Here is a 26,027-nt window from a genome sequence, read left to right as displayed (position 1 = left end):
GAGTGGTTAAACATCCCACTTCTGTTTATTCAGGAGAACATTAAGATAAATACACCTAAATATTACAAACTTTTTATATACAAGAATGAACACTCCCCCAAAATTCTGAAAAGTGGTCTGAAAAAAAAACCCAAAAAATATAGTCTCCCCATTCCCACTTTTAAACCCTGGATGACCCAGGAAGACAGAATCAATCTCTTGATGCATTTTCTTCAATGCAGTTAACAGATACTCCAATCTAGACTGGTTTGGCCAATGCTATTGGAAAGAACATGGATGTAGAAAGAAAATGCTACGTTTAAAATCCTTTTCCAATGTTGGTGCTGGGCATCCAGTCTTCAGCTACATGACCCTGTGGGCGTCACTTCCTGAAGCGCTTGAAAAGTGGGTGCACGTGCTTAGTGGAAGTCTTACTCCGGGATGAGTGGTACTCCATGTACACCGTGTCGTCGGCCCCAGACATGGAGCTCATCGTGCCAAAGCGCCGGGACACCTGCGGGGGAGCCGGCCCACTGTTAGTTTCCAAGGTGAAACACCCTCCCTTCTACATTTATAGTCATAGTAAGCTTTATAAATGTTTAAGTTTCATAGATTTTATTATTTTTAAAATAAACATTTACTGACTACTTAGTATGTCTCAGGTATTACTCTAAGCAGCTTATACTTATTTGTTACATGTCTTAACTTACCGAATCCTCACAATCATCCTAATGCCCATTTTACAGAAGAAGAAACAAACACAGAGAAATGAGGTAACTCGTCCAAGAGCACACAGCTCTTTAGAGATGGGACGTGAACCCAGGGTTCAGATTCCCTGTACCTAACCATAATACCACACTGCCTCTCTTAATGGCAATTTCTAAACAGAATTTTAACAGTGAGGGCAGGAGTCCTTCAAATCTCCTGAGACCCTACCATAAAGCTTTGAATCAAGCAGAAACTCAGAAAGCCCCAGGCCTGAATCTTGGTTCTATGTCTCACTGAGTGGCCTTGGGCAAATACTGAATGTCTGTAACTCAATGAACTCACGTGTAAAATGGGGATAACCACACCTGCTTGACGTATGTGGTGTGAACAGAAATCACACAGGACAAGGGTCTGACCCAGTGCTTGGCACACAACTGGCACCAGATTACAAGCAAAGGACGCAGACAGGCGCTGAAGCCACGCCTCCCGCAGCCCGAACTTAGGTGACCCATTGTGAAGCGAAATTGACTTGACACCACCTTCAGACAGAAACGGGAAGCTTCTCTGGGCACCCATGGAGGGTGCCCTGGAGAAGATCCAGCCCTCGACCGCTGGCTCTGGGGACAGGAAGGTCTCAGGCTGCAGGGCACACAGCACCTCTCCAGGTGACACAGCTTCCTTCTTCCCTTGTTCCACTATCACTCACCTTTCAGCTCTATCACCCACTTAAGTTTCAAACACACCTGGTTAAACAGTACTTCCCTCCTTGGAAGGGCCAGATACGAATTCCTCATCGTGACACTTTAATTAGTTATACCATATGATATTTGCCTGGCACAACAACAGGCATTCGATAAGTATGTGCAGAATAATTGAAAAGTTGAACACTTGCAGAGAACTCTAAATTTTTCAAAATATGTATTGAAACTACAACATGAGTTCTTTCTCAGACAAGACTCTTACAGGCTGGAAGGCCGTGTTCTTACTGAGGAGGAAGCTGGGGTGAGGGGGCTCGCCCAAGGCCAAGAGGGGCAGCCCCAGGTCCGTCACACCCCTTCCCACAACCACCCTAGTGAAAGCCGGGGCTCCAACATCCAAATCCTAACAAACACTTATGCCAGACTATTAGGTGAGCACAGCAGGAGACAACTACACTCACCATGGGCTCAGACATGTAAAGTAAGACACACACAGAAAGGCTAACAGGGATGACTTCTATTATTTCCTTCTTTACAATTTCCCATGCATTCCAAGTTTTTAAAAAAAAACCACATACACACACAGAACTGTGAAGCTGTATGTGTGTCTAAGACTCTGTCCTTCAGGAGAACTGACATCTGGAGCCTCACCTACTCACTCACCTGGCTGGATTTGGAGCCAAATTCTCCTGCCACCACCTCCTCCTCAGCATCCAGGTCAGTGGCCGCCAGGACCTTCTGTAGGAGCTGCTGTTGCTCCTCTTTCGTTGAAAATGCCAAGTCTTCCTCTTCCATGCCAGCAAGCTTGGTGATCACCTGTAGAGAGGAACCCTCTGGTTTCCCCTCCCTTGGCCCGATCCCACCTTCTCCTGGGCTCATCTGGTCTGGTCGCCTCCCTGCTCAGGCCCAGCGGAGAAGCTGCCTAGTAACAGAGCGCTCCTCTCTGGCAGTGCAGAGCCAGCCTCAGGAGCCACCTCAGTAAGGAGCTTAGCCAAGGCCTGCAAGGCAGGAAAGGTTCAGCAAATTCTAGGGCATCTGCTCCCAACACATGGCACCTACATGACCACTTACAGAAGGTCTCTGGGATCCTGGCCACCTCCAAGCAGCCATTCTCGTAGCTTCCCCGTCTCGCCCCAGGTAAAGGGAGGGACCAGGAACTGGAGGGGACAGCCTGTCGCCCTTCAAGAAAGTGCTCAACCCCCAGGCCTGGCACCCGGGGCTCCCAGCGGGAGGGGCATGTACCAAAGACTGGGTATTTTCTCTAAAAGAGAAGGACAGCAGCAAGGTGGAGATTTGGTTTTCACTTCCTTGGGGGCAACTCACTACAAGACCTACCTATCCCTGCAGAAAGCGAGGACTGATTACATGAAGGGAACTTCTTTTCTGCTCCCGCCTCTCTGATTTTCGCATAATTTTAAAAGAAAATTCCTACAAGGAAGGACCTGGCTGAGCCCTCCAGGTGGCCACAGATCTGGAGTACAGATGTGGGACACTTCTGCCCTGGCCTCCTCCCCAGAGTCATGCTTCTGGGAACCCTAACCCAGCTGTTCTCAGCGGGCAGATTTGAAGGTGAGGCACGCAAAGGCGGCTCCAGCCAACACAGACCACCACGTGCTCAGCACTTTGTCCAGCTCACCTGTCAAAGAACCCAGAGCACTTCCTGATTCAGTGCTTCTCTTACCCTTATGACTCTCCTGGGAATCAGAGGGTATGAATGCTGTTATCACCACAAATGTTACACAGACAGACAAAAAGGTTGCAGTGAAAATCCTTCAAAAAACTGCCAAGTGTCCTGAACTAGAATTCAGCATAAGTCTGAAAAGCGTCACTGCCTCTGACTCAAAGAGGAGGGTCGAACAACCCTGTCCTCTTGTCTAAGGTAATAAAGGGAACTCTGTTAGTTCCCTGATTAGTTCTACCCTAAAATAATTTGAAAAAGACACAGTTTAAAGTAGCTGGAGAGGCAGCCTACAGTCTTCCACAAGTCAGGAACCTAGGAACCTGTATGTTCTAAGATGTCCTTTCAGTCCCCTGCTTGCAGTACCCTCCACAAAAACAACAACAACAACAACAAAAAAACCCCTTTGGGATACTAAATCCTGGTATAAATTTACTATCTGTGTCAAGAGGAAGGAAAGCAAATGCTTTCACCAATGAAAGTCAGCCAAAGCTTCAGAGTTTCCCAAGTTATTAGAACACCAGATTTATATAGTACATGGATGGCTCCTGAAGTTTGAGGCTCACGGAAGCCGAGGCTCATCAGATGACTAAGGATGGAGCTCTCCCAGCTACTGGAGGGAACCCCTGAGAAAGTAAACCCAAGGGGCTCACACGAACACAGTGGTGGCCACAGTTCCTTGGCATCTCAGGTTCTACTAGGTTAGCACATTTTTCCCACCAACATCTACTGGGATTTTTTTTTTTTTTTTTTGGCAAGATGACTATAAAAAGTTAACAAGCTGAGACTCCACATGTTGCCTGCTTCAAAGGCTCCATTCCCTGAGAGGTTGGAAGCAAGAGAGGAGTCTGCACAAGGTTTTTCCTTCAAAGCTCCCCATAGATCATGCAAGCAGAAGAGGAGTCTGAGGTGGGGCCCCCAGTCCCCTAATATTCTGTGCCTGCCAGAGGCCTGTCCCACCCTTGTGCTGACAGTGGCCTCCACTTCTCATGGAGGACTGGGTAGAAAAAAGCCTCGGTCAGACTCTGACCACAGACCAAAATGGATACATACCTTGAAGCTGTAACCTTGATCTACCAAGAACCTCTGCCGCTTGGTTGAGTAAGCCATTTCCTGCGTGTCCTGGGAGACCAGCGAGTAGAAGAAGGCATTGTACTCCTCTGCAACCATCCCTGGGGGGAGGGCATGAAAAAGGATGACATGAGCCGTTAGAATGCCAGGAACTAAGGGTCCACGGCTCAAGAGGGTATCTATGGCTGATTCTTGTTGATGTCTGACAGAAAACAACAAAGCTCTGTAAAGCAATTATCCTTCAATTAAAAAATAGTTAATTAAAAAAAAATAAAATGGCAAAAAAAAAAAAGTAAGTCCTGCAGTGGGAGAGCACTGTAGTCAGAGGGGTCACTGCCCTGACTTTGCACAAGGACTTCAACAAAATTAAAAACTTTGGTGCTTCAAAGGCCACCATTAAAAAAGTGAGAAAACAACTCATAGAACTGGGAAAAACATTTACAAAGCATACATCTGATAAGGGGTTTGCATCTAAGGCCTAAAAAAACTATTACAACTCAATAATGAAAAGACAAACCAGTTATATACAGGAAAAAAGATCTGAACAGACATCTCCCCAAAGCAGATATACAAAGAAGATTCATGTGTCCACAAGCACATGGAAAAAGCTCACTATCTTAGTCGTCAGGGAAATGCAAGTCAGAACCATGACAAAATACTACCTAAAACCACAGAATAGTGAGGATAAAAAGGGTGAGTACAGCTGTGGTCAGGACTGTGGAGAAACTGCAATCCTCACACACTGCTGGTGAGAACGTGGAATGCTGCAGCCACTTGGGTAAGAGCCTGGCAGTTTACTAAAGTGCTAACACACAGTTACTACATGACCAACAATCCACTCCAAGATACACCCAGGAGAATTAAAAACTTATGTCCATACAAAACTTGCACATGAATTTCATAACATAGCACTATTCTAAGTGCCAAAAAGTAGAAATAATCCAAATGCCCATGCTGCTAAGTCACTTCAGTCGTGTCCGACTCTGTGCCACCCCATAGACGGCAGCCCACCAGCCTCCCCCATCCCTGGGATTCTCCAGGCAAGAACACTGAAGTGGGCTGCCATTTCCTTCTCCAATGCGTGAAAGTGAAACGTGAACGTGAAGTGGCTCAGTCGTGTCCGACTCTTCATGACCTCATGGACTGCAGCCCCCCAGGCTCCTCCGTCCATGGGATTTTCCAGGCAAGAGTACTGGAGTGGGGTGCCATTGCCTTCTCCCCAAATGTCCATAAATGGATTTTAAAAGTTCATACAATAGAATATTACTCAGCAATAAGCAAGAATGAGGTACTAATAGGTGCTGCAATATGGATAACCCTTCTGAAAATATTAAGCTGAAACTACTAAAAAAATAAAAGGCTCAGAGAAAAGATACTAACAGAATTATCACAGAAACAAGGTAACCTAAAAATCTGGTCCTGCAGGAAAATCTGAGTATTTTTGCTTCACAGTTCAGTGTAAGTTAATTATTTGTGTCCTGCCTCTGAATTCAATTGTTTCTTTGTCTTCCAAGAGCGCAGAGATGCAAAGAAAAGGGCTAATTATCTTATAACAAATATTTTATTTTGTCTTATTGAGATAAAATTGACATAGTGCTATATACACGTAATGATATGACTTACATATATGGTGAAATGACTACCTCAATAACTTTAGTTCACATCCGTCATTTCACAGTAACACACATACAAAAAAAAAAATGGCTTTTTCCTTGTGATGAGAACTTTGAGAATGTACCCTTGAACAACTTCAAGTATAACATACAGCAGTGGAAACTATAGCCGTCATGTTGCACTTCACATCTCCAGTTCGTATTTACCTGACAGCTGAAAGTCCGTATCTTTTGAATACATTCATTCAAATCCCCCACTCCCAAATCCCCATTCTCTGGTGATCACAAATTTGATACCTTTTTCTCTAAGTTTGTTTTTTTGCAAACTCCACATATAAGTGAAATCACACAGTATTTCTCTTCCTGTCTGACTTATTCCAACTAGCTTAACATTCTCCAGGTCCATCCATGCTGTCACAGATGGCAGGATTTCCTTCTTTTTTATGGCTGATTATTATATTGGGTTGGCCAAAAAGTTCATTCCAGTTTTTCTGTAACATCTTATGGACAAATCTGAACGAACTTTTTGTCCAGCCCAATATATGGACACATATGTGCATGCACACCACATTTTCTTCATCCATCCATCTGCGGATGAACACTCAGACCAGGACCATGTCTTGGTTATTGAAAATAATGCTGACATGAACATGGTGGTACAAATATCTCTTTGGCATAGTGACTTCATTTCTGTCAGGTATATATCCAGAAGTGGAATTGCTGAATTATATGGCAACTCTATCTTTAATTGTTTAAGGGACAATCATACTGTTTTCCACAACGGCTGTACCACTCAGGGGACCATTCTTCACAGGTTATGAGCGAGGTAGCCACCCTGTGGCTGCTCCTGCCAAGCTCTCCCCGTGCTCTTAAACTCGAGGGTTCGGAGGACACCTTCCAGCTCCATACATCCCCTCGTGGTCATCCCCAGCGGCCAAAGTGCTGCTTTCTCCATCCACAACCACACGATTCAGCACTGCCCCCCAGCTCCCTTTTCCACAAACATAAGCGCTCAGCTCAGACCATGAGTCCCAGACAGCTGCCATGGAAAACATCCAGATACTCACTCCCAACACCTCAGAAATAACAATGCCAAGGAGACCCTGCTCCTTGCTTTGGAACCCCTACACCCCGCCCCCTTTAGAGTCTGACTAACCCAGGAGCACAAGCTCGACCTCACAAACACACAGGCACGGCACAGAAGTGGGTGGAAGAGAGCCCTGGAGAAGGTACCTTTTTTTGCTCGGAGCACTCGCCCTAGCCTCTGGGCCTCCTGCCGCCGGGAGCCGCCATGAGAGGAAATCTGAATGAGAACATTTGCTTCTGGCAAATCAAATGATGTGTCACCCACCTGCAGAAATGAGACAGCAGTGAGCTTGGGAAGGTTTTTATATGTGAGACAAAGAGGAAAAAAAATTCAACTAGCCTCAAAATTAAATAAGCTCTGTAGATAATTTAGATAAAACAATCACTATCATCTCAGTCTATACCAGGGGCCCTCAGACGCAAGCAGGTCTCTAGGACCTAGTGTGCTTCCTGAAAGGTGTCTTACAGAAGCTGTCAGGACCCAGGTCCTAACCATCTGTCTCAGCAACTGTCCTAGTGCGAGCTGCTAAGGCCCAGAGACAAGAGGGCCCGATCAACACTCTGAGTGATGCTTTTCATTTTTTGCAACAGAACTAGGTCTGCACAAAACCATCCACAATCTGAACTCGAGGGCACTGAGGCCAACAGCACAAGCTGGACACGTGACCTGGTAGGGGCCCCTGCCTGCAGTGGGCTGGATTCTGGCTCAGGGTAGCTGCCCTAGCTTGGGGGACGGAGGGACGTCCAACCATCAAGGTCTCCAGACACAGAAATCAAAGCTTGGTACTTACTGATTCATCTATGATCACTTTATAGGTAAATCTCATTTCTTTGGGGCTCTGGGTCATTCTAATCTAAGTCAGTTCAGTCAGTTCAGTTGCTCAGGCATGTCCGACTCTTTGTGACCCCATGAATGGCAGCAGGCAGGCCTCACTGTCCATCACCAACTCCCGGAGTCCACCCAAACCCATGTCCATTGTGTTGGTGATGCCATCCAACCATCTCATCCTCTATCGTCCCCTTCTCCTCCTGCCCTCAATCTTTCCCAGCATCAGGGCCTTTTCAAATGAGTCAGCTCTTCATATCAGGTGGCCAAAGTATTGGAGCTTCAGCTTCAACAACAGTCCTTCCAATGAACACCCAGGACTGATCTCCTTTAGGATGGACTGGTTGGATCACCAAGTTGGCTGACATGAAATTTCCTCCTCCCTTCCACTCAGCAGGGTTTCTAAAGGGGAAAGATCCTGGCTATGGTCGGCAGCAGTGTGTCTTCCTCCTACTGCCTGACACCCTCAACCTTTTCCAAGGCATTTAGCAGGAGAATGCCAAGGCTCCCCACCACTGTAGACCCAATGCTTCAGGGAAATGCCGAGTAACTTGTGCTTATCAAAAACAAAGACCTTGAGTTCTCTATAGGGAAGGCGCTTTAAAGGAGGGGGCTTCTCTGGTCTAAACGACTACTCTAAACTGTCAGGCTACCACTTCTAACTGCAAATTAAAACCATCACCAAGCTGGGCCTACATGACCTTGTACTGTGCTTACATTCACCACTCACCCCCAAGGCACACAGAAGCTAGGACAAAGGTTGCCCACGACCCCCAGGAATCTCCAACCCCACAAAGAGAACCTCATCCACACCTCCCTTTGTCAGAGTATTCAGTGAACCTTCCCCTTTATATGAAAAAAATACAACTTAAAATTCCTGTATCCCAAAAAGAGGTAGAAAAAGCTTAAGTCATACAAAAGGACTTGTTAGAGTGCATACTCCTTGAATTAGGAATGTAGACTATATACACTAAAACTCTACATCTGCTGCTTCTACTTCCTGCCAAACAACATTCCCATGTCCCTAGACACTGAATACACGGGAATGAAAACGGATGTGTGATGTTCCTTCAACAAACCCCAATGTACTGCCCAGAGATCACCCAGCTGCCCCCAGGCCCCGGGGCTGCCGCATGCCACACTGACCTTGGATATGAAGATGGTGTTGATTTTGGGGTTATGCTTGAAATTCTGGAGAATCTGCATCCTTTCTCCCTGGGACGTAGGACCATAGATATAGGGTCTAGAGGAAGAACAAATCTATGTTGGGAAGACCACAGAAGCACTCCTTGCTCCTTGACTATCCTGAAAGCATGCTGGAGGGAAAGGGAGCTCTCGCAAGGTTTCCCCCTCCCAGGAAGATCTCTGTCATGGAAGAACATCAGGAAGAGACCCATGAAAAACATGCCCCCACGGCCGCCACCCCTTCCCCTCTGAGCCAACGTGCAGGTCACCATTCTCTTCAGGATTCTCCCTTTATTCTTTTGTTTTTGGAATGTGCTCCTTCCTCCTTCCACATCTCTCACTCTAAGCTTAGTGTCTATACAAGGAGAATCCCCTGGATTCCATGAAGCATAGCGGGAAAAAAAGAAAACATTGCTATTTGCAAACAAAAACCTAGAAGGAACCATTTCCAAATGAAACAGGCATTCTCCAAGAAAGGAGAACAGAACCCCTCCCAGAACTTCCCATGACTCCCTGTAATGCTACGTTCAAAGCACTTCTCACTAGTTTCCAGCTACCAAAGGGCACAACCCTTTCTGACAACCTCACTGGCTATCACCTCTTGGCATCTGGCAGTGCCATTCCTCTACTTTTCCTATAATGACGTGGTTTTTGTAGCTTCCACAGGGGCAGTAATGATAATCAGAGCGATGATGGCAACAACAAGGACAATGAGGACAGCAAGCGAGTACGCAGGGCCCGCCCACACCAAACAGAGGTGGGCTCCGTGTTTTGGGGAAAATCCATACCTGCCAGTATTCCTCAGATCTGTACAAGATGGGCTGCATGTTCCCAACTTACACCTGAGGTTGGGATCCAGAGGACGCTGAACTCAAGTGGCTGTTCCACCATTCAGGCCCACCAACTCCCTGGAAGGCCTAGGAAGCACTGCTTTTGGTATTTCACACACACTTCCTAACACTGTGCTATAAACTGGTAACAGGTATACCGAGAGAGCAGCCCCCTGGCCTGTGGGGAAGCTGGGCAAGGCCTGGGACAGCTGGATGTGTCCCCAATCCTGCAAGCATGGCTTACCAGAGTGTTTGGAGAACCCTACAAATCTATTATTTTCTGGGTGTTCATGCTATGAAAAAGGGCGGGAATCTGCACTCTTCAGAACAGTCTGTCTCTTGATATCTAGGTTTTTAGGTGGCTCTTTTTCTCCTTGATCATCATCAGAAAAAACAACTCATATAGTGGCAAGCCCTCAGTCTCTGAGTCAAAGTGTCAGTCGCTCAGTCGTGTCCAGCTCTTTGCGACCCCATGGACTGTGGCCCACCAGGCTTCTCTGTCCATGGGATTCTCCAGACAAGAATACTGGAGTAGGTAGCCATTCCCTTCTCTAGGGGATCTTCCCGACCCAGGAATCAAACCTGGGTCTCCTGCATTACAGGCAGATTCTTTACTGTCTGAGCCACGGGGAAGGTTCCCTCATATAGGAAATGAAACAGAAGGGTAACCATCCTCCAGGAAAAGGGACCTAACATTTGTTGAACACCTACTAGATGTAAGAATCCTGAGGTAGGTGGTGGTAACTCTAAGAGATAGTAGAGCAAAAGGGTAGAACACAGAAAGCAGAAGCCCAGGCCGGCAGGAAAGGAGGGCCGACAGAGAACAAGCCAGTCTTCTATACAGAACACAAAAGGGCTCAAGATCGAATCACCAGTTGCCTCAGAAGGTAGGCGTTAGGGCAGGATTACAGACGGGAAGACTGACAGACTATATGTGTAAGCAACAGTGTCTGATCCCAACTCCCGCTGCCAAGCAGGAGTTTCCCACTTGGCAGGAAACTGGAGATGTACTTTCTAGATTCTGAACACACTCAGGGAGACCCTTTGCCTTCAGGCAGAGCTGAGGATAAAGTAAGAGTAAAACTGAAGAAAGACAGGGATTCCCCATTCCCTCCCCTGCCACAGGCTGGTATCTAGGAAACAGTAAGATTCCTCATGGGAGAAACTTTCCAGCCCAAAAGAAAGGACCCTGAGATACTGACATCTGGCAACTGCTTGACAAACTGACCAGGCCCATGCCTGATGATGGAGAGGTCCAGAGGCTGGCAAATCCACCAAGCTATACAGAAAGGTCAACCAGCTTTTTAGTGACTCACCCTTAAATAAGAAAATAGAGCCAAAGATCACCAAAAATCACAAGATGGGCTTGAAAGACAGAGCTGAAACAAGACACTTGAAGAAAAGAGAGACGGTGTAGGGAAGAGAAGAAAGCTTCAAAAGCTTTAATAGCCACAGAGAAGACACCATACTTACTCAAAAAAACAAGAACAGTGGACAATAAAGAACTCTTGGAAATTAACAAAAGCTTCAACAGAGTTAGTAGACAAAGGGATAAAAAATAAGAGAAAATGGGAGCTCCCTAGGGGTCCAGTGGTTAGGACTCAGTGTTTCCACTGCCTTAGCCTGGGTTCAATCCCTGGTCAAGGATAAGCTACATGGCACGACCAAAAAACAGGCAGGGCGGGGCGGGGAGGAATTGGAGAAGGTGCCCAGAAGATCTAACACCTGACCAGCAGGAATTCAAAAAGAGAGAAAAGGAACTTCCCTGGCAGTTCAGTGGTTAAGACTCCAATGTAGGGGGCATGGGTTTGATCCTTGGTTGGGGAACTAAAATCCCACATGCCACACAGCACGGCCCTCTCGAAAAAAAAGAGAGAAGAGAAAACAGAGAAGATGAGTAACAAAGAAAAAACAGAACTTCTCTGAATTGAAGGACATGAGTTTTCAGATTGAAAAGTGTCTACTGCATATATCGTAATGAAAGAAAAAAAGATCACACTAGTCACACTGTTTTGAAACTTCCAAAAATGAAAAAAAGATTCTAAAACCCTCTGGAGAGAAGGAAAACCCATGATCACCACAACAGATCACATACAGACAGGAGTCAGAAGAGCATCAAGCAGGCTTGCAAGCAGCTGCATTGGAAGCCGAGAAAACAGCCCTACCTGACATTCTGAGGCCCCATCAAGCTACTCACCAAGTGTGAGAGTGAATAATGACATCTGCAAGCAAATTCTTATGAAATTTTCCTCTACATACCTTCTCTCAGAAATCTACTAAAGGATACACTCCACCAAAATGAGTGACCAAGAAAGAAGAGACTTGAGATGCGGCAACAGGGGCTTCAACACAGGGAAGAGGTACAAGGAATTCACAGTGTGTTATCAGAGGCATGCCCAAAGGTAACAGGCAGCATCTCAAGTCCTAGAGAGCAAGCAGACCAGAGCAAGACAGGAAGATGAAGCATTTGAAGGGATCCAACCAGAGAAAGATCTGACCCTTCTGAGAGGGAATTTTATGAGGAGTCTGAAAATTACCAAGTCTGTAACTTGGTAATTACATAGAAAACCAAGCAAAAGTAATGACAAGGCAACTATTAAATCTAGGAAAAAACAAAATGTTAATAATAACTGTAATCACAGTACACTGCCTGCCTTGGCTTGAACAATACTTACACAGTCAAAATAATGTAACATTGACATTAGTTAGAACATGGAAGCAATCTAGAGATCCATCAACAGATGAATGGATAAAGTTGTGGTACATATACACAATGGAATATTACTCAGCCATAAGAAGGAATGCATTTGAGTCAGTTCTGATGAGGTGGATGAACCTAGACTGAAGTGAGTCAGAAAGAGAAAGATAAATATCGTATTCTAGTATATGTGCTGCTGAAGCGAGCACAAATATCGTATTCTAACACACAAACATGGAAGCTAGAAAAATGGCTCTGAAGAATTTATTTACGGGGCAGCAATGGAGAAACACACATAGAGAATGGACTTGTGGACATGGGGAGAGGGGAGGAGAGGGTGAGATGTGTGGAAAGAGGAACATGGAAACTTACATTACCATATGTAAAATAGAGAGCCAACGGGAATGTGCTGTGTGTCTCAGGAAACTCAAAGAGGGGCTCTGTATCAACCTAGAGGGGTGGGGTGGGAGGGAGACGGGAGGGAGGTTCAAAAGGGAGGGGACATATGTGTACCTATGGCTGATGCATGTTAGTGTTTGACAGAAAACAGTGAAATTCTGTAAAGCAATTATCCTTCAATAAAAAAAATAAATTAAAAAAATATAGAACTAATAAAAAAAAGGTAAAAATGTAACACTGAAACTAACTTAGTCCCAAACATATTATGGGGATGGAGTGGGGGGAGGGGATGCAACAACATATCTAAGAAGGCTAAATCCACCACTCCCATGGTGGGAAATTAATAGGCAATTTCAATAATTAATCATCAAGAAATTGCTATACAAATTATTACTTAGAAATACGAAGGTAGATACAGAAAAGAGTTGAAAGTATCCATCTTTGGGGAACAAGGAATTTTGACTAGGAAGACAGCTGCAAGGAACTGCTAGTTTTCTTAACGGCCTATGTTACTTTGATAAAGCATAAAATATTTCCTACATTACAATAAGGTACAGTTTTAGAAATTTGAGAAACTCAGTCTGTGTCCCAGTTTTCTCGTCTGTAACATGAGACTAATACCATCATCTCTTGTGGCTGAGGTGATGAAGAGCAGCTGTCTGTATCCACCCTCCCCACCGACATAAAAATTCAGGCCCAAGGACCTTGTCTTCTGCGACACTCACAGCACCTGAAGCCCTGTATCACTGTAAAGAAGCACAGGCCTCTTCCTCTTTCCTTGGCAGGAAATTTTCAAATTTTCAGTAGTATCTGGGTGAGGCTGTAACAAGGACTCTGCTGGGTGTTTCCTAAGAAGCTCTTTCTAGATGCTGGGCCATACCTGGGATGGTGGTTTAGTCTGCCTTGCCCTCCCGGCCCCTAGTCCACATCGTCTGATCTCATCTCCAATCACAGTGCCATTCAACCTGGAACTCCAGATGCCAACTAGTGCCCACCTTCGGAGCCCAGCCCCAAAGCAGCACTTGCTCTCTTGGCTCATAGTGACCAGGCCCTCTCTTCTATACACACCAACCTCTGACTCTGACCACTGCTCCTCTGTCTCATGTGGTCCCTGGGAACATAAAACTAGACCTTCAGATACTAAAAAGTTCCTGAGAGCTTCAAGAAAGAAAGTCACCTTCTGCACTCTCACATGGGGAAGATAAACGGGCTTTTGAGGCCAACTCTAACGTTTCAACTCTTACTTGTTCAGTCGAATGGCATATTCCTTCAGAGCAAACACGTTGTCAGCAAAGACAATAATCTTGTCATTCCTCCTTTCATGAAACTTGATCAGAAACTGGCAAGCTCTGAATTTGTTGGGATTCATGGTGTACAGCAAGATCCGTTTCTTGGTTTTGATTGCCACGTACTCCCGGTAGAACTCAGGAGACATTGGGCACCAAACCTGTGAAATGGTAAGAATCAGGGGTCAGTATTGCAAGTTTAAGTACCACACAAGTGAAAACTTTGGCAAGTCAGCTTTAAAACAAACGAAGACAAAATCAATGGCATGTGAATTACATCTCAAAACTACTGTAAACACACACAGTACAAAACAAAACCTGAGACCCAATGCTGAACTAAGACCCTCTTACACGTTAGCAGCAACGATTTAAAGCGTATTGACAGCATTGGTGGACCCGCTCCACCCGCCTCTGGACAGAGAGCCGCACACACGCTTGCCAGCTGTGGGTGTCAGGTCAGCCTCGCAATGACACCCCAGTAACGACACAAGGGAACTCTTGAGGGTAGGGGAAATGCTCGAAAACTGGATTGGGGGCCACAGCTGCACAACTCTCTGCACTTACTAAAACCACAAAAATTGTAAATCAACAGCATTTACTTACAACAGGTGAATGTTATGGAACATAAACCAGACCTTGATAAAGCTGTGAAAAAAAGCAACTTGGCAACCCCAATGTCAGTCAACATCACTAAGTCTCGACCAATTCCTTTGTGACCTCATGGACTGTAGCTATCAGGCTCCTCTGTCCATGGGATTTCCCAGGCAAGAATGCTGGAGTGGGTTGCCATTTCCTTCTCCAGGGGATGTTTCCCACCCAGGGATTAAACCCACATATCCTAAACTGGCAGACGGATTCTCTACCACTGAGCCAACAGGGAGGCCCCTGTCAACATTAGAAAAGACTATTTTTACTGTTGTGTAATATTCCATCAGCTATCAAATTGTGGTATATTTGTCTAGTGGAATATTACAGAGGAATTCAAAGTAATGAACTATAGCTATAAGAATCATCAAAATAATGCATTACAAGGGATAAGAATACTAAGCAAAAATCAGAAATCATGCAAGAACATTTATATATATATTATATCGCCTGATTCTTTTTGCATATACATAAAGATTTTAAAGGGGCTTCCCAGGTAGCACAGTGGTAAAGAATCTGCCTGCCAATGCAGGAGATGTGGGTTCGATCCCTGGATCGAGAAGATCCCCTGGAAAAGGAAACAAGCAACCCACTCCAGTATTCCTGCCTGGAAAATCCCATGAACAGAGGAGCCTGGCGGGCTACAGTCCATGGGGTGACAAAGAGTCCCATATGACTTAGCAACTAAACAAAGATTTTTAAAAAGCAAAGCTAAACAACAAATGTTTAGGGAATTGCACATAGGAAGTAAAATAACAAAGAAAAATAAGAAAATGACAAAGCCAAGCTCCAAGACAGTGGCTGAGGGAGAGGAGATGCGACTAGACAGGAACAGGAATCTCAAAGATTCCAGCACGGCTGTGCATGACTTGGGTGCTCTTTATGAAGATGTACGCAGAGGGTAAGGAAGCTTCTCATCAGCAAGGCCACCCACACAGCTTCCTCACACTCACCTTCACCCAGGAGGCCCATCTCTGCCCTTTCAGGACACAGCCCACCCTACTCTAGCCACTAAGTGACAGTCATTTTAAAATGCCAGAAAGGCCTTCTGTTGCTATTCTTTTGAACATGTATTTTTAACACATATCTGTGCAGGTATTCATCACAGAACAATACTGGGAAAATGTGTTCTTGGAAATTGAACACATGTGCCTTCTGTGGGCATCGAAACCAACAGACTCTGGCACTGGGGGTGGCTGGTGGCTGTTCGCGTGGAACCAAGGATCCCTCTGGGGTGAAAGCGGGCGGGAGCACCCTGAGGTGCTCAGGCCCAGAAGGGAGGACGAGCAGCCGGGCAGGCCTGGATTAGGCTCCTGACTGGACACGTCCTGTGTGCCCCTGGACAGGCGGCTGCCTCACACGTCTGAGATGGCAGGAGACAGCCCGCCCCACAGGAGGGCTGAGGGTACCGCACAAGGCGGCAGAACCTCTGCTCAGGTCCTGACCCGCAGATCTGCCTGTGAGGAATGGACCTGACACAGTGCCCTCCCAGCGCCCCGCCCCCAGGGACCATGAGGAAGAGGACAGCTACCTCCGCACACTGGACCTTGGCGATGTAGCCACTGTTCTGCAGTTCCATCCAGTTGGCCTCGTAGAGCTTCGGCCCAATCAAAAAGTTTAAGTCGACGATTTTGTCGTCTTCCCGGACGAGGGTTGCGGTCAAACCCAGTTTGCAGTGCGCCTGCACAATGGTGAGCACCCGTCGGAACATTTTGGCTGGGGAAACAATTGGCACACGCACACCGTCACTTTTGAAATGCTCTAAGTATCAAAGACAGCTTTGACCTAACACTGGTCCAGGACACTACATGGCTAACGCCTGGGTCACAGGATCACAGAACCCTGGCTCTAGTCAAGAAAGACTCGGTGGGAAAGCTTCAGCTCCACTTTCAGACCTGTTCCAAAGAAGGGTGAAGAGGAGAACCAGAGGAGATGACTTAGAGGAAGCCCCAAGCCAGGGAGCCCCAGCCCTCCCCTCACACAGCTGAGCTATCAGGAGGAGCATAAACGGCAATTGGAAACACGATCCAGGACATTAAAATGCCACTGAGCTCCGACTCACACAAGGAACTTGTTCATCCTGAAGCCTGCTGACCAGAAGGAACACTTCAAACACAGCCTCCAACTAAACTGCTACAAAGCAATTTCAAAGTTATTTATAGAAAATGGTTCTTTTTATCAATTTCCAATCCATCAGACCAACACCCACCTTCTCTGTAAGACTTTGTTCTCTTTTCTCGTTTTTGATTCCCAGGTGGCACTAGTGGTAAAGAACCTGCCTGCCAATGCATCAGGCCTAAGATTCCCAGATTCCAACCCTGGGTCGGGAAGATCCCCCAGAGGAGGAAATGGCAACCCACTCCAGTATTCTTGCTGGGAGAATTCCATGGATAGAGGAGCCTGGCGGGCTACAGTCCATGGGGTAGCAAAGAGTTGGACATGACTAAACGACTTAGTACACCGCACACTGAACTTTTCCTGAGGGTGGGCAAGTGAGCGTGGTTTTACAAATGTTAACACAGGGGCAGACTGGCCACCACCCTGATCAGGTTACAAGCCAGGCCACGACCCCGAAAGCTCCTCTACGCTCTCCCTCATCACACCCCCTATCCCGCCCCAGCAACCACTGATCTGTTCTCTCTCACTACAAGAATGCCCTACTGAAGGCATCACGCACTCTGCAGCCTCTTAGGACTGGCTGACTTCACTTAGCACGATGCCTCTGGGCTTCCCTTCCATGGCTGAGGAGTATCCTATTGAATGACGTGCCAGCTTGTCCATCCAGCCTCTCACTGACAGGCATTTCCATGGTTCATAGGTTTTGGAGATTACAACCAGGGCTGTTATAAACATGCACAAGTTTTTGTGTGAACCTAAGTTTTCATTTCTCCAGGACAGATGCCCATGGTGGGACTGCTGGCTCATATGGTGATTTTCTAATAAACTGCCAAACCTCCCCAGGGTGACTGTACATTTTGCAATTCCTCTGGCCATGCGTGACAGTTCCAGAATGCTCTGCACTCTTGTCAGTACTTGGTACTTTATAGATACATAGCCACTCTAATAGGTGTGTCTTTTGGGTGAAGTCTATTCATGTCTTTTGCCTGTTTTCTAACATTTTCTGCCATGCCTGACTGTCTAAAGGCAATCAAATTAACATGTCTATAGCCTACTCCCAATCTCCTCTCTCCAAACCTGCTCCTTCTAGCACTTTCCCCACCTAATATCCACTCCTCTCTTCTGATGGCTCAAGCCAAAATCTGACAGTCATCCTTGATTTCTCTTTCAGAACCACATCTAACCTGTGCACTTCATCTTCAAAGCATAACCAGAATCAGCGTACCTTCATTCTTTCTGGTTCCGAGCCTTGTGTTGGGATTCCACAAACGAGCGTATCTAGATGCTCTCTACCCTTGCTTCCTGCAGTCTCTTCCCAGCACAGCAGCCGGGGTGAAATTTTTAGAACGTTAAGTCTGATCATGTCACCCTTGGCTCAAATCTCTCAAAAGGCATCTCACCCAGAGTACAAGCTGAAGGTCTACCTTCAGGCCCGACCAGATTGGCCCCAAGGCCTCTCTGAACTCAGTTTTGACTGCTCTTCCTCTCAATGCCCTCCCCAGCCACAGAACCGCACGGTGGTGAGACCATGCAGGTACTACTTCCCCACCTCAGGACTGCCTCCTTCTGACAGAGAGACCCGCATCCCTGCTTGGCTTGCTGTGAACATCTCCAGACATCTTCAGACATCCAGAGGGGTTGGAGGAGTTCTCGTTACAGAGAAAACAATAAGATGGAAAGGCCATCTTCACAATATTTTGAAAACACTATGTGAAAATGCCTCTGATTTCGTTCAATTCAGAGTCATCTCTAATTTCCACTTCTCAACGGATCAGAACTGCTAATTTGTTTTATCAAGAAAGGTTTGCCTGGTCTGCTACTCAGTAATAAAGGGAACACATCATCAGTACGTGTCAGTGTGGATACGCTGTTATGTGAAGTGAAGGAAGTGAGATATAAGAAAGTATATGATATGATTCTGTTAATATATTTCCAGAAGGGCACGCATCCAGAAACAGAAAACAATTCAGTGATTGCCTGGGGCTAAGGATGAAAACAGTGTTGCTGAGTACGAGAAAGATGTTCTAAAACTGGACCATGGTGACGGTTGCACAAACACCTTACTAAATTCAAGATTACTAAAAATCTTGAATCATATACTTATAATGGGTGGATTTATGGCTCGTAAATTATAACAATATGGCTGTTACAAGGACTGCCTGCAATACTTGAACAAGTACGACTTCTATAACATAATAAGGATCAATACTTTAGTCTTCAAACAAAACAAACACTGCAAGAACTATTTTGTGCTCCTAGTATAGTTTTTGTGGGACTGTAAAAAAAAGGGGGGGAGGGGTTAAGGATAAGTGGATAAGTTGAGGTGCATAAACAGAGAAGAGAAAGTACCCCTTTCTAAATGACGACTCTGGGCCAGTGTAAGGAGACTGTCAGTGTGTGCGCCCACCCACCACTGACCCCCACTCCGCACATACTCATCACTTAACTGAAAGTTTCACCAAGCAAGTCTCTCTAGCAAGATGGATGTATTACACAGCAGCCCCTCTCTCAACCCAAAAACTGGAAATTAATCTGTCTACACGATGAGCAGGCATCCCAGCTCTCAGCCTGCCTACCTGGGATGGTGTGTACCTCATCCAGGATCATGAGGCCCCACTCCTGCGTCCGGAGCCACTCCATCACCCGCTCGGCCTCCCAGGACCTTTTGGTGGTGTGGCCCAGCATCGAGTAGGTGCTGATGGCGATGGAGCAGCCGATGGGCTTGTCCTTGGCGTCGGAGGTGAAGCGGCAGATCTGGCTGTCGTCGATGGTGGACCACATCCTGAACTGGGCTTTCCACTGCTCCACGGACACGGCCGAGTTGCCCAGCACCAGACAGCGCTTCCTGACAGTACACGCGGCTGTCACGCCCACCAGGGACTTCCCAGCACCTACAAGACACCAAGGGCAACCCCACCCAAGCCGGGCTGAAATGAGGGACAGGGACAGACAAAAAGACTCGTCGGCACACCGATCTGGCCCAAATTACTCATAACGATCCGCACAGCTGACACTGTTGAGGCATTTTTTTCAGCTCCAAACCTGTTTCGTTCTTCACAGAAAAGGAGGCATGCCCACTTCACACACAAATGTGAAAACTGAGAGACAAGTGCCAGGTCCTGTTAAAGCGCCATATATGCTTTAAATCTTAAAAAGCAACATTTGTCAAAACAAACTATGAGTAAGAGACACTCCTACTACTGCCGTTTTAAAGATGGGAAAACTAAACTAAGGTGCAAACCTGCCCAAGACCCTGGAACAGCAGTGCTGCTAGGGTACAGTGTACCCAACACATGGACTACCTTAGCAGGGACTGAGTGAACGGCGGCTACTGTGATCACACAATAAACTGGGCTGAGCACTCAGGAATGTGGTAGTGTGAACACTGCTACTGGCAAAGACACAGGAAGGTGAGACTCCAGGGGCTTCGGAGTTCACCACCAACCCCCATTAGAAGATCAAGATTAAAAATCAAGCTGTTCCTGTAAAAAGCAACTCTTCCTTAACCAGGGATGTGCTTCAAAGTAACCCATGGGGCTTAAAAAAAAAAAAAAATGAAGGTGCAGGCCCCTTCCTGAGAGAGTTCACCTTCCAGAGTCTGGGGTAGGGCTCCAGCTGAGTCTACTATGACTTCCGGCCAAGAACCTAGGCCAGACCAGACACGACTCAGGACACATCCAGAGAGAGCAGCCTACCCACCTCCTTCACTCGGTCACTCACCACAAGGAAGGACAATGACCCCGGAGCGTGCGCGCCCGTTCCCAAACATCTTCCGCAAGCTCTTCTCCTGGTAAGGTCTAAGGACAGCTGTGGGCTTCAAGTCAATGTTGATATCAGGGTTGACAGAATCATTCCGAAAGTCGTATTCTGCCAGCAGAGGGTATTCCAGGTGGATGCACCGTTTCTGGAGCTCTTCAATCATTTCCTGAAAGTGAGCACGAAGGTTTTATAATCTTGTTAACTCCAGAGCGTGCTCAGAAGCAACACATATCCTAAGATGCCTAACAATAAAAAAACAAGTTTACCTAGACTTTTGCAATTTCAGATCTTGCTTGATAACAACTGGGTTAAAGCACAGAAAAGCACCCCAAACTAGGGTGACGAACAAAATTAAATCCAATCAGCTACCAAAATGCCCTGCAGACACCATTTCTCACAGACCCACCAGCCGGAAGAATGGGACGCTCAGATATAACTCCATCAGGAAGCATGATGCTGCAGCACACTGGAGATAGACAGGGGTTCCTTCCTCTCACACAAACTATGGACGGTCCATGCGGGGCCAGGCCAGCTTCTGATATCAGCTTAGAGAAGCAACCAGGAGGGGTTATGTTCACTAACCTGCTTAACTTCAAAAGATACTGTCTGTGTCTCTTCTTCTTCCTCCTCATCCTTGTCCATTTGCTCATAAAAATCAAACAGGTCTGTAGGGATGTCAGATTTACCCTGTGGATCTGTCACTCGGGAAGTGGAGGGCCCACCGCTACCTTCAGCACTCTTAGCAATCTGAAAGAGAAAGGCAGGATCTGGACTTGTACAAAACATTTAACCCTACTGTTACCAAGCAACAGTCAAAAGTTGCAAGAAAACTGCAGAACTACTAGGTGGCCAATGCTGGACTAAAAGCACCTGAGAGCTGAAATCCTAAATGTGTCCCACCCGAGGGTGACCCAGGAGCCCACATACAGCAGACTTGCTTGTGAAGGTCTCGGTGATGAGCTCTGTGGCCTCCCCCTCAGAGTTCCTCAGGCGGCACTCGCGGATCACAGGATCCTGGAGAAGATGCTGGATGACGTCAGGGTGAGAACTTTCCACAAAGTATCTATAAAAAGGGGGGGAAGCAGAAGCCTACTGACCAGGACAGAATTTGCAGAAGAGTCCCATTTAGCATTCACAAGATGGTCTGGGGATAGCGGCCTCCGGCTTCTCTCCACATTCACTCTTCCCCATTGCTTTGCCAAAGCTGAGTGATGAGCTACTGGTCAGGATATAACACAGAAGGGTTGTTGGCAAAGCCCCACTTTGAAGACAAACTAGCAGGGATCTGAACCCCAGTCACTTGACGAGGAGAATACAGTGGCCACAGAGCTTCACTCATTCCCTTCACCCCTTACTCTGGGGAGTAGGTGTCAGTGCTGAGCAGACAGTCCACAAATGTCACCTTCCTGCCACTGATACGCAGAGGGTGAAAACGCCCTGGTGGGCCTGTCACAGAGTCCCGTACCTGTTGTGCTTCAGGACCAGCTTGACTTTCCCGTAGCTGACAGTGCACAACTGCAAGGAGTGACAACACCAGACAGGCAAAATCAGCAACATGCAGCTCACTCAGAACAAGTCATTACTGGACTACTGCCTATCAACCAAGTGAAGGGTTCATTTTACTTTAGGAAAATCCAATGTGCGATCCTAAAGGGGTAGATCTGTCTAAACAGAACTTTTTCCATTAGCTTCTACATTTTTTTTTTAGCTTTAAATACTTTTAAAAAATTTTTAACTTATTTTTAATTAAAAAAGTGTTTTACAGTATTGTGTTGGTTTCTGCCATACAACAAGAAGAATCAGCCACAGGTATACATATGTTTAAATATTTCTACTAATAAGGATGACTAGAAATTAATGAACTAAGTATCTAACTCAAGCTACAGGTTAAAAAACACCACTACCCACAAAAACTCAAAAGAAACAGAAGGACAGAAATTAAAGATAACAGTGTAAAAATGATTTTGAAGAAAAAAAAAACAAAACGGTAAAACTACTTCAAGTAAAATAAATCCAATAGAAATATTTTTTTTTCATTGAAAACAGCAGGAATTCTCCGGTGGTTCAATGGTTAGAGCTGGAGGCTCTTGCTACAGAGGGCCCAGGGTTTAAGTCCTGGTCAGGGAGCTAAGATCCCACATGCCCCATGATGCAGGATTCGGGGTGCGGGAGTGAAAACAGCTTAAATCAGTAGTTGATCTAGTCAAGAAAAGATAGGAATGAAACACAAAAACACTACAGAAAGTGGTAAGTGGAGATAAATTGTTCACTGCACACCTTTTGGTGTCTTTGTGTGCATGCCGAGTCCAGTTCAGTCACGTCTGACTCTGTGCAGCTTCTACTTTTTGAGAACAAAACGTCCCTCTTGTCTGGCTGATTCTGATGCACATCCCTTAACCTATAAAATGCTGCCTAAAATCTTTCTGTTATTTTCCCTTTCTCTTTGTTCTTCACTTCGAGAGGCCCCATCCTAATCCAGAGATTCATCCCACTGTACCAGCGCTAGCCCCAACACAAAGCTGGCAGAATATGTGTCCAGGAACTGTGTGCTGCAAAAATTACATCAAAGCCTTCAGCCTCCTTGCCAACATTCCTATTTCCTCAACTAGATGTAAGATTCTTAATGGCAGAAAATCCTCCCAAGTTCCCAACAATCTTTAGGACAGAATGAACAGAGAAAATGCAGTGGCCACGAAATTTGCAACTCAGATCTTGAGCTGCTGCCTGCCTCCACTACTGCCCTCTAAATCCACCCCTGCACTAACCAACACCCACATTCCTGCAGGCAGCTCCCAGCCAAGACTGAGAAGAGCCAGGGAACTGAAGCAGACTCATTTTACAAGATGCAAGTCCTTCTCCCAAGGTACCCCTGCACATCACAAGAAAAGAGAACTCTCTTCAGGGCTCCCATCAGCTTCTCTGAGACTGGCTTCATTACTGTGCTGGACGCCTGTGGCACTCACTCATCTTCTGCCACTCCAGACCTGGGGTCTGAATCCAAGTGCCTATTGATCAGCAGAAGACAATGAAAGCTACTGTCCATCTCTTCTGAATGGTATCCACCATCTCTCAGAACCCAAGCATGTTCAAGTGCTCGTCACAGAGAATTCTTTCCTCTTCCACATATGAAGTCCTTTTTGACTTTTCCTAATGGAAGTTGTTGACTAGTGGTCTCGTGTCTGTCAGACTTAAGTGAAGTGTGTCATCTGTACTAGTCTGCTCATGTTACCATACAGTACACACTGGACCGAGTTGTACAACAAACAAAAACTTCTTTCTAGAAGTCCAGGACCATGAGGCCAGGAATTTCTTTTCCAGTGAAGGTTCTCTTCCTGGTTTGCAGAGGGCTACCTTTCACTCTAGGCTCACATTACCTCCTCCTTGTACAAATGCAGAGAGAAAGAGCATACAAGCCTTCTGGTATCCTTTCCTATAAGGACACTAATCCTACTGGCCCTACCCTTTTAACCACATTTAATTAATTAATTTAATTAATAATTTAATTAAAATTATTTCCTTACTCCAGATACAATCATATTACAGGTTAGGTCCTGAAGACGTGAATTCTGGAGGAGGCACAATTCAGTCCATAACACCCTGCACTTTGGGCTGTATTCCCAAATAACCCCGGCCAGAATGGGCCTGAATGAGTAAACCCACTCTGTTAGTACCCACTGGCTAAGAGTAGCTCATGGGAAGTGTAGCCTCAGCAAAACACAGTACTGGATCCAGAAGAGCAACAGCCAGGGTGATTGGTGATTCTGCTCCCCACAATGGGTCTGAACGGCATTTTCTTGACTGCCACAAGCTAACGATGTACAGGACTTGTCCCTACCATCACTACATTAAGAAGGAGGGCAAAAGAGCCAGCCTTAGCCCCCACTTGCCTTGATAAACTGAATGATTCCATCTGGGACTCCTGTCTTGCTGAGCTTCCTGAGATACTCAGTGATGTCACTGGTTTGCAGGCCGACGCTGACAGCTGCATATAGGGAGTAGGCAGTTAGTTTGTACTCATGCACATGGGTTGGTCGGCACACCGGTTCTGCAATAGCCACCAGGAAGTCTTGAGCATATTTGTAAACTGGAGAGAAGGCTTCTAAAAAGATGTGGCCATCAGGAGCCTGAGAAACACCAAATGGACACAACAGTCAAGGAAATTAATGGGATCATTAGACTCTTTCCCACATCATTATCTAGAAAGGATAAGCTGCCCAGAAAACCAACACCAGGGATACTTTAGTAAGCACATCTTCAGTCAACTGTAGGGCCTGGTACTACTTTAATCAGATATAAGCAGTAGAGAGAATAGAAGTCAGTAGCTGCCTCCCACTAATCTTCACAGGAAAAGCCAGCGACCTTACTGGCTATCTTTCTGGCTAGATGACCAATGAATGGAGAACATGAATTACTTCAAGTTGAGCAAAAAAGCTGCCTAGCAAATATGTCTCATTAATTTTTTCAAAGAGGAATTAAAACGTTACACAATTCCATGGATGTGTAATGTGTAAATGCCACTATTCCATGGATGAAAGTAATTTCCAATCACGCGGCAGAACTGGAGAGAGAATGAGTAAAAGCAGGGGTTAGTGAGGAAGGAAGCCCAAGGCCAGCCAGCACATGAGCGCAAACATGCTCATTCCTATCTCGGCTGTTTCAGTCCGTGCCTATGAAAGCTCGCTCTCACTGGGCTCCGAAGCGCACGATCCTGCATTTCTGCTTGGGCTCCACCAACTTTTGGCCACTGGCTATGGGTGTGCTTACCACCCAGAGGGGTCTGGAGGTGTGGTCGTCCTTCAGTGGCATCTGCAGCCTGTAGTCCTTGGCTCCATACTCATCCACTTTGGTGCCGGACTCATCCACCTGCTTTCCGGCCGCGGAGGGAACAGCTTCCTGGGTGTCGTTCCCAGGAGCGTCGTCTTCATCGTCTTCCTCATCCTCGTAGTGCCGCTTCTTGGACTTCTTCTTCTCTGCAGATATTAACAAGGACACACAAAGTGAGTCCTGCAGAAGCCTTGGGCTCCCCCGCACTGACTAGTCGCAGGTCGGGGGGACCTGGCTGCAACTGGACTTCTCCAGCGCCAACCACCCCTAGCCCGGAGCCACTGTGCACCTCGGGAGTCCGCTCCCTCACGCTGTCCACCTAACCCGGTTGCAGGGCTCTCCGGAGGTCGGGGTCGACCCCCACCCAGCGGCCAGTCCTGACAGCATGCGCTGGCCGCGAGCGACCCTGGGGTCGACCGCCTCTGAGAAGGCCTAAGCAGCAACCACACAGGATGAGGGGGCCGGCGGGTGCAAGCAACCCCGAAACACCCCCGCGCCACGTCTCACCGCGGTCGGCCCGGTCTCTCTTGCCCATGACTGCGCCCGCTGCAGCCTACCACCGCCCCTAGCCTACCGCGGCGGCAGCTCTCGGAGGGACTTCCTGTTCACACCGGAAGCTCTCCC

At 46.6% G+C, this 26,027-nt stretch overlaps 1 protein-coding gene across 1 annotated transcript; it reads right to left on the bottom strand.

Moving 5' to 3' along the window:
* Positions 1 to 26,027, bottom strand: ERCC3 (ERCC excision repair 3, TFIIH core complex helicase subunit). Its single transcript, XM_061135752.1, has 15 exons — positions 25,911 to 26,027; positions 25,344 to 25,549; positions 24,467 to 24,703; positions 22,045 to 22,094; positions 21,507 to 21,642; positions 21,162 to 21,326; positions 20,541 to 20,745; positions 19,397 to 19,711; positions 16,234 to 16,418; positions 14,016 to 14,218; positions 8,806 to 8,902; positions 6,981 to 7,098; positions 4,117 to 4,235; positions 2,049 to 2,201; positions 1 to 493 (listed from the first exon to the last, which is right to left on the bottom strand). The coding sequence occupies exons 1-15, from the start codon at positions 25,936 to 25,938 to the stop codon at positions 362 to 364; spliced, it is 2,349 nt and encodes a 782-aa protein (XP_060991735.1). The 5' UTR covers positions 25,939 to 26,027; the 3' UTR covers positions 1 to 361.

The sequence above is a fragment of the Dama dama genome, chromosome 33, assembly GCF_033118175.1.
Source record: "Dama dama isolate Ldn47 chromosome 33, ASM3311817v1, whole genome shotgun sequence".
Taxonomy (NCBI): Eukaryota; Metazoa; Chordata; class Mammalia; order Artiodactyla; family Cervidae; genus Dama; species Dama dama.
The sequence above is the reverse complement of the archived record's forward strand: the minus strand, read 5'-3'. Positions and strand labels throughout refer to the sequence as shown.

Coding starts and splice junctions, on each gene's coding strand:
- ERCC3 (XM_061135752.1), bottom strand. CDS start 25,938: ATGGGCAAGAGAGACCGGGCCGACCGCG. Junction 24,704..25,343: donor CCTCCAGACCCCTCTGGGTG/GTAAGCACACCC, acceptor GGTGTTTCTCAG/GCTCCTGATGGCCACATCTT. Junction 2,202..4,116: donor ATCAAGGTTACAGCTTCAAG/GTATGTATCCAT, acceptor TCCTCTCTACAG/GTGATCACCAAGCTTGCTGG.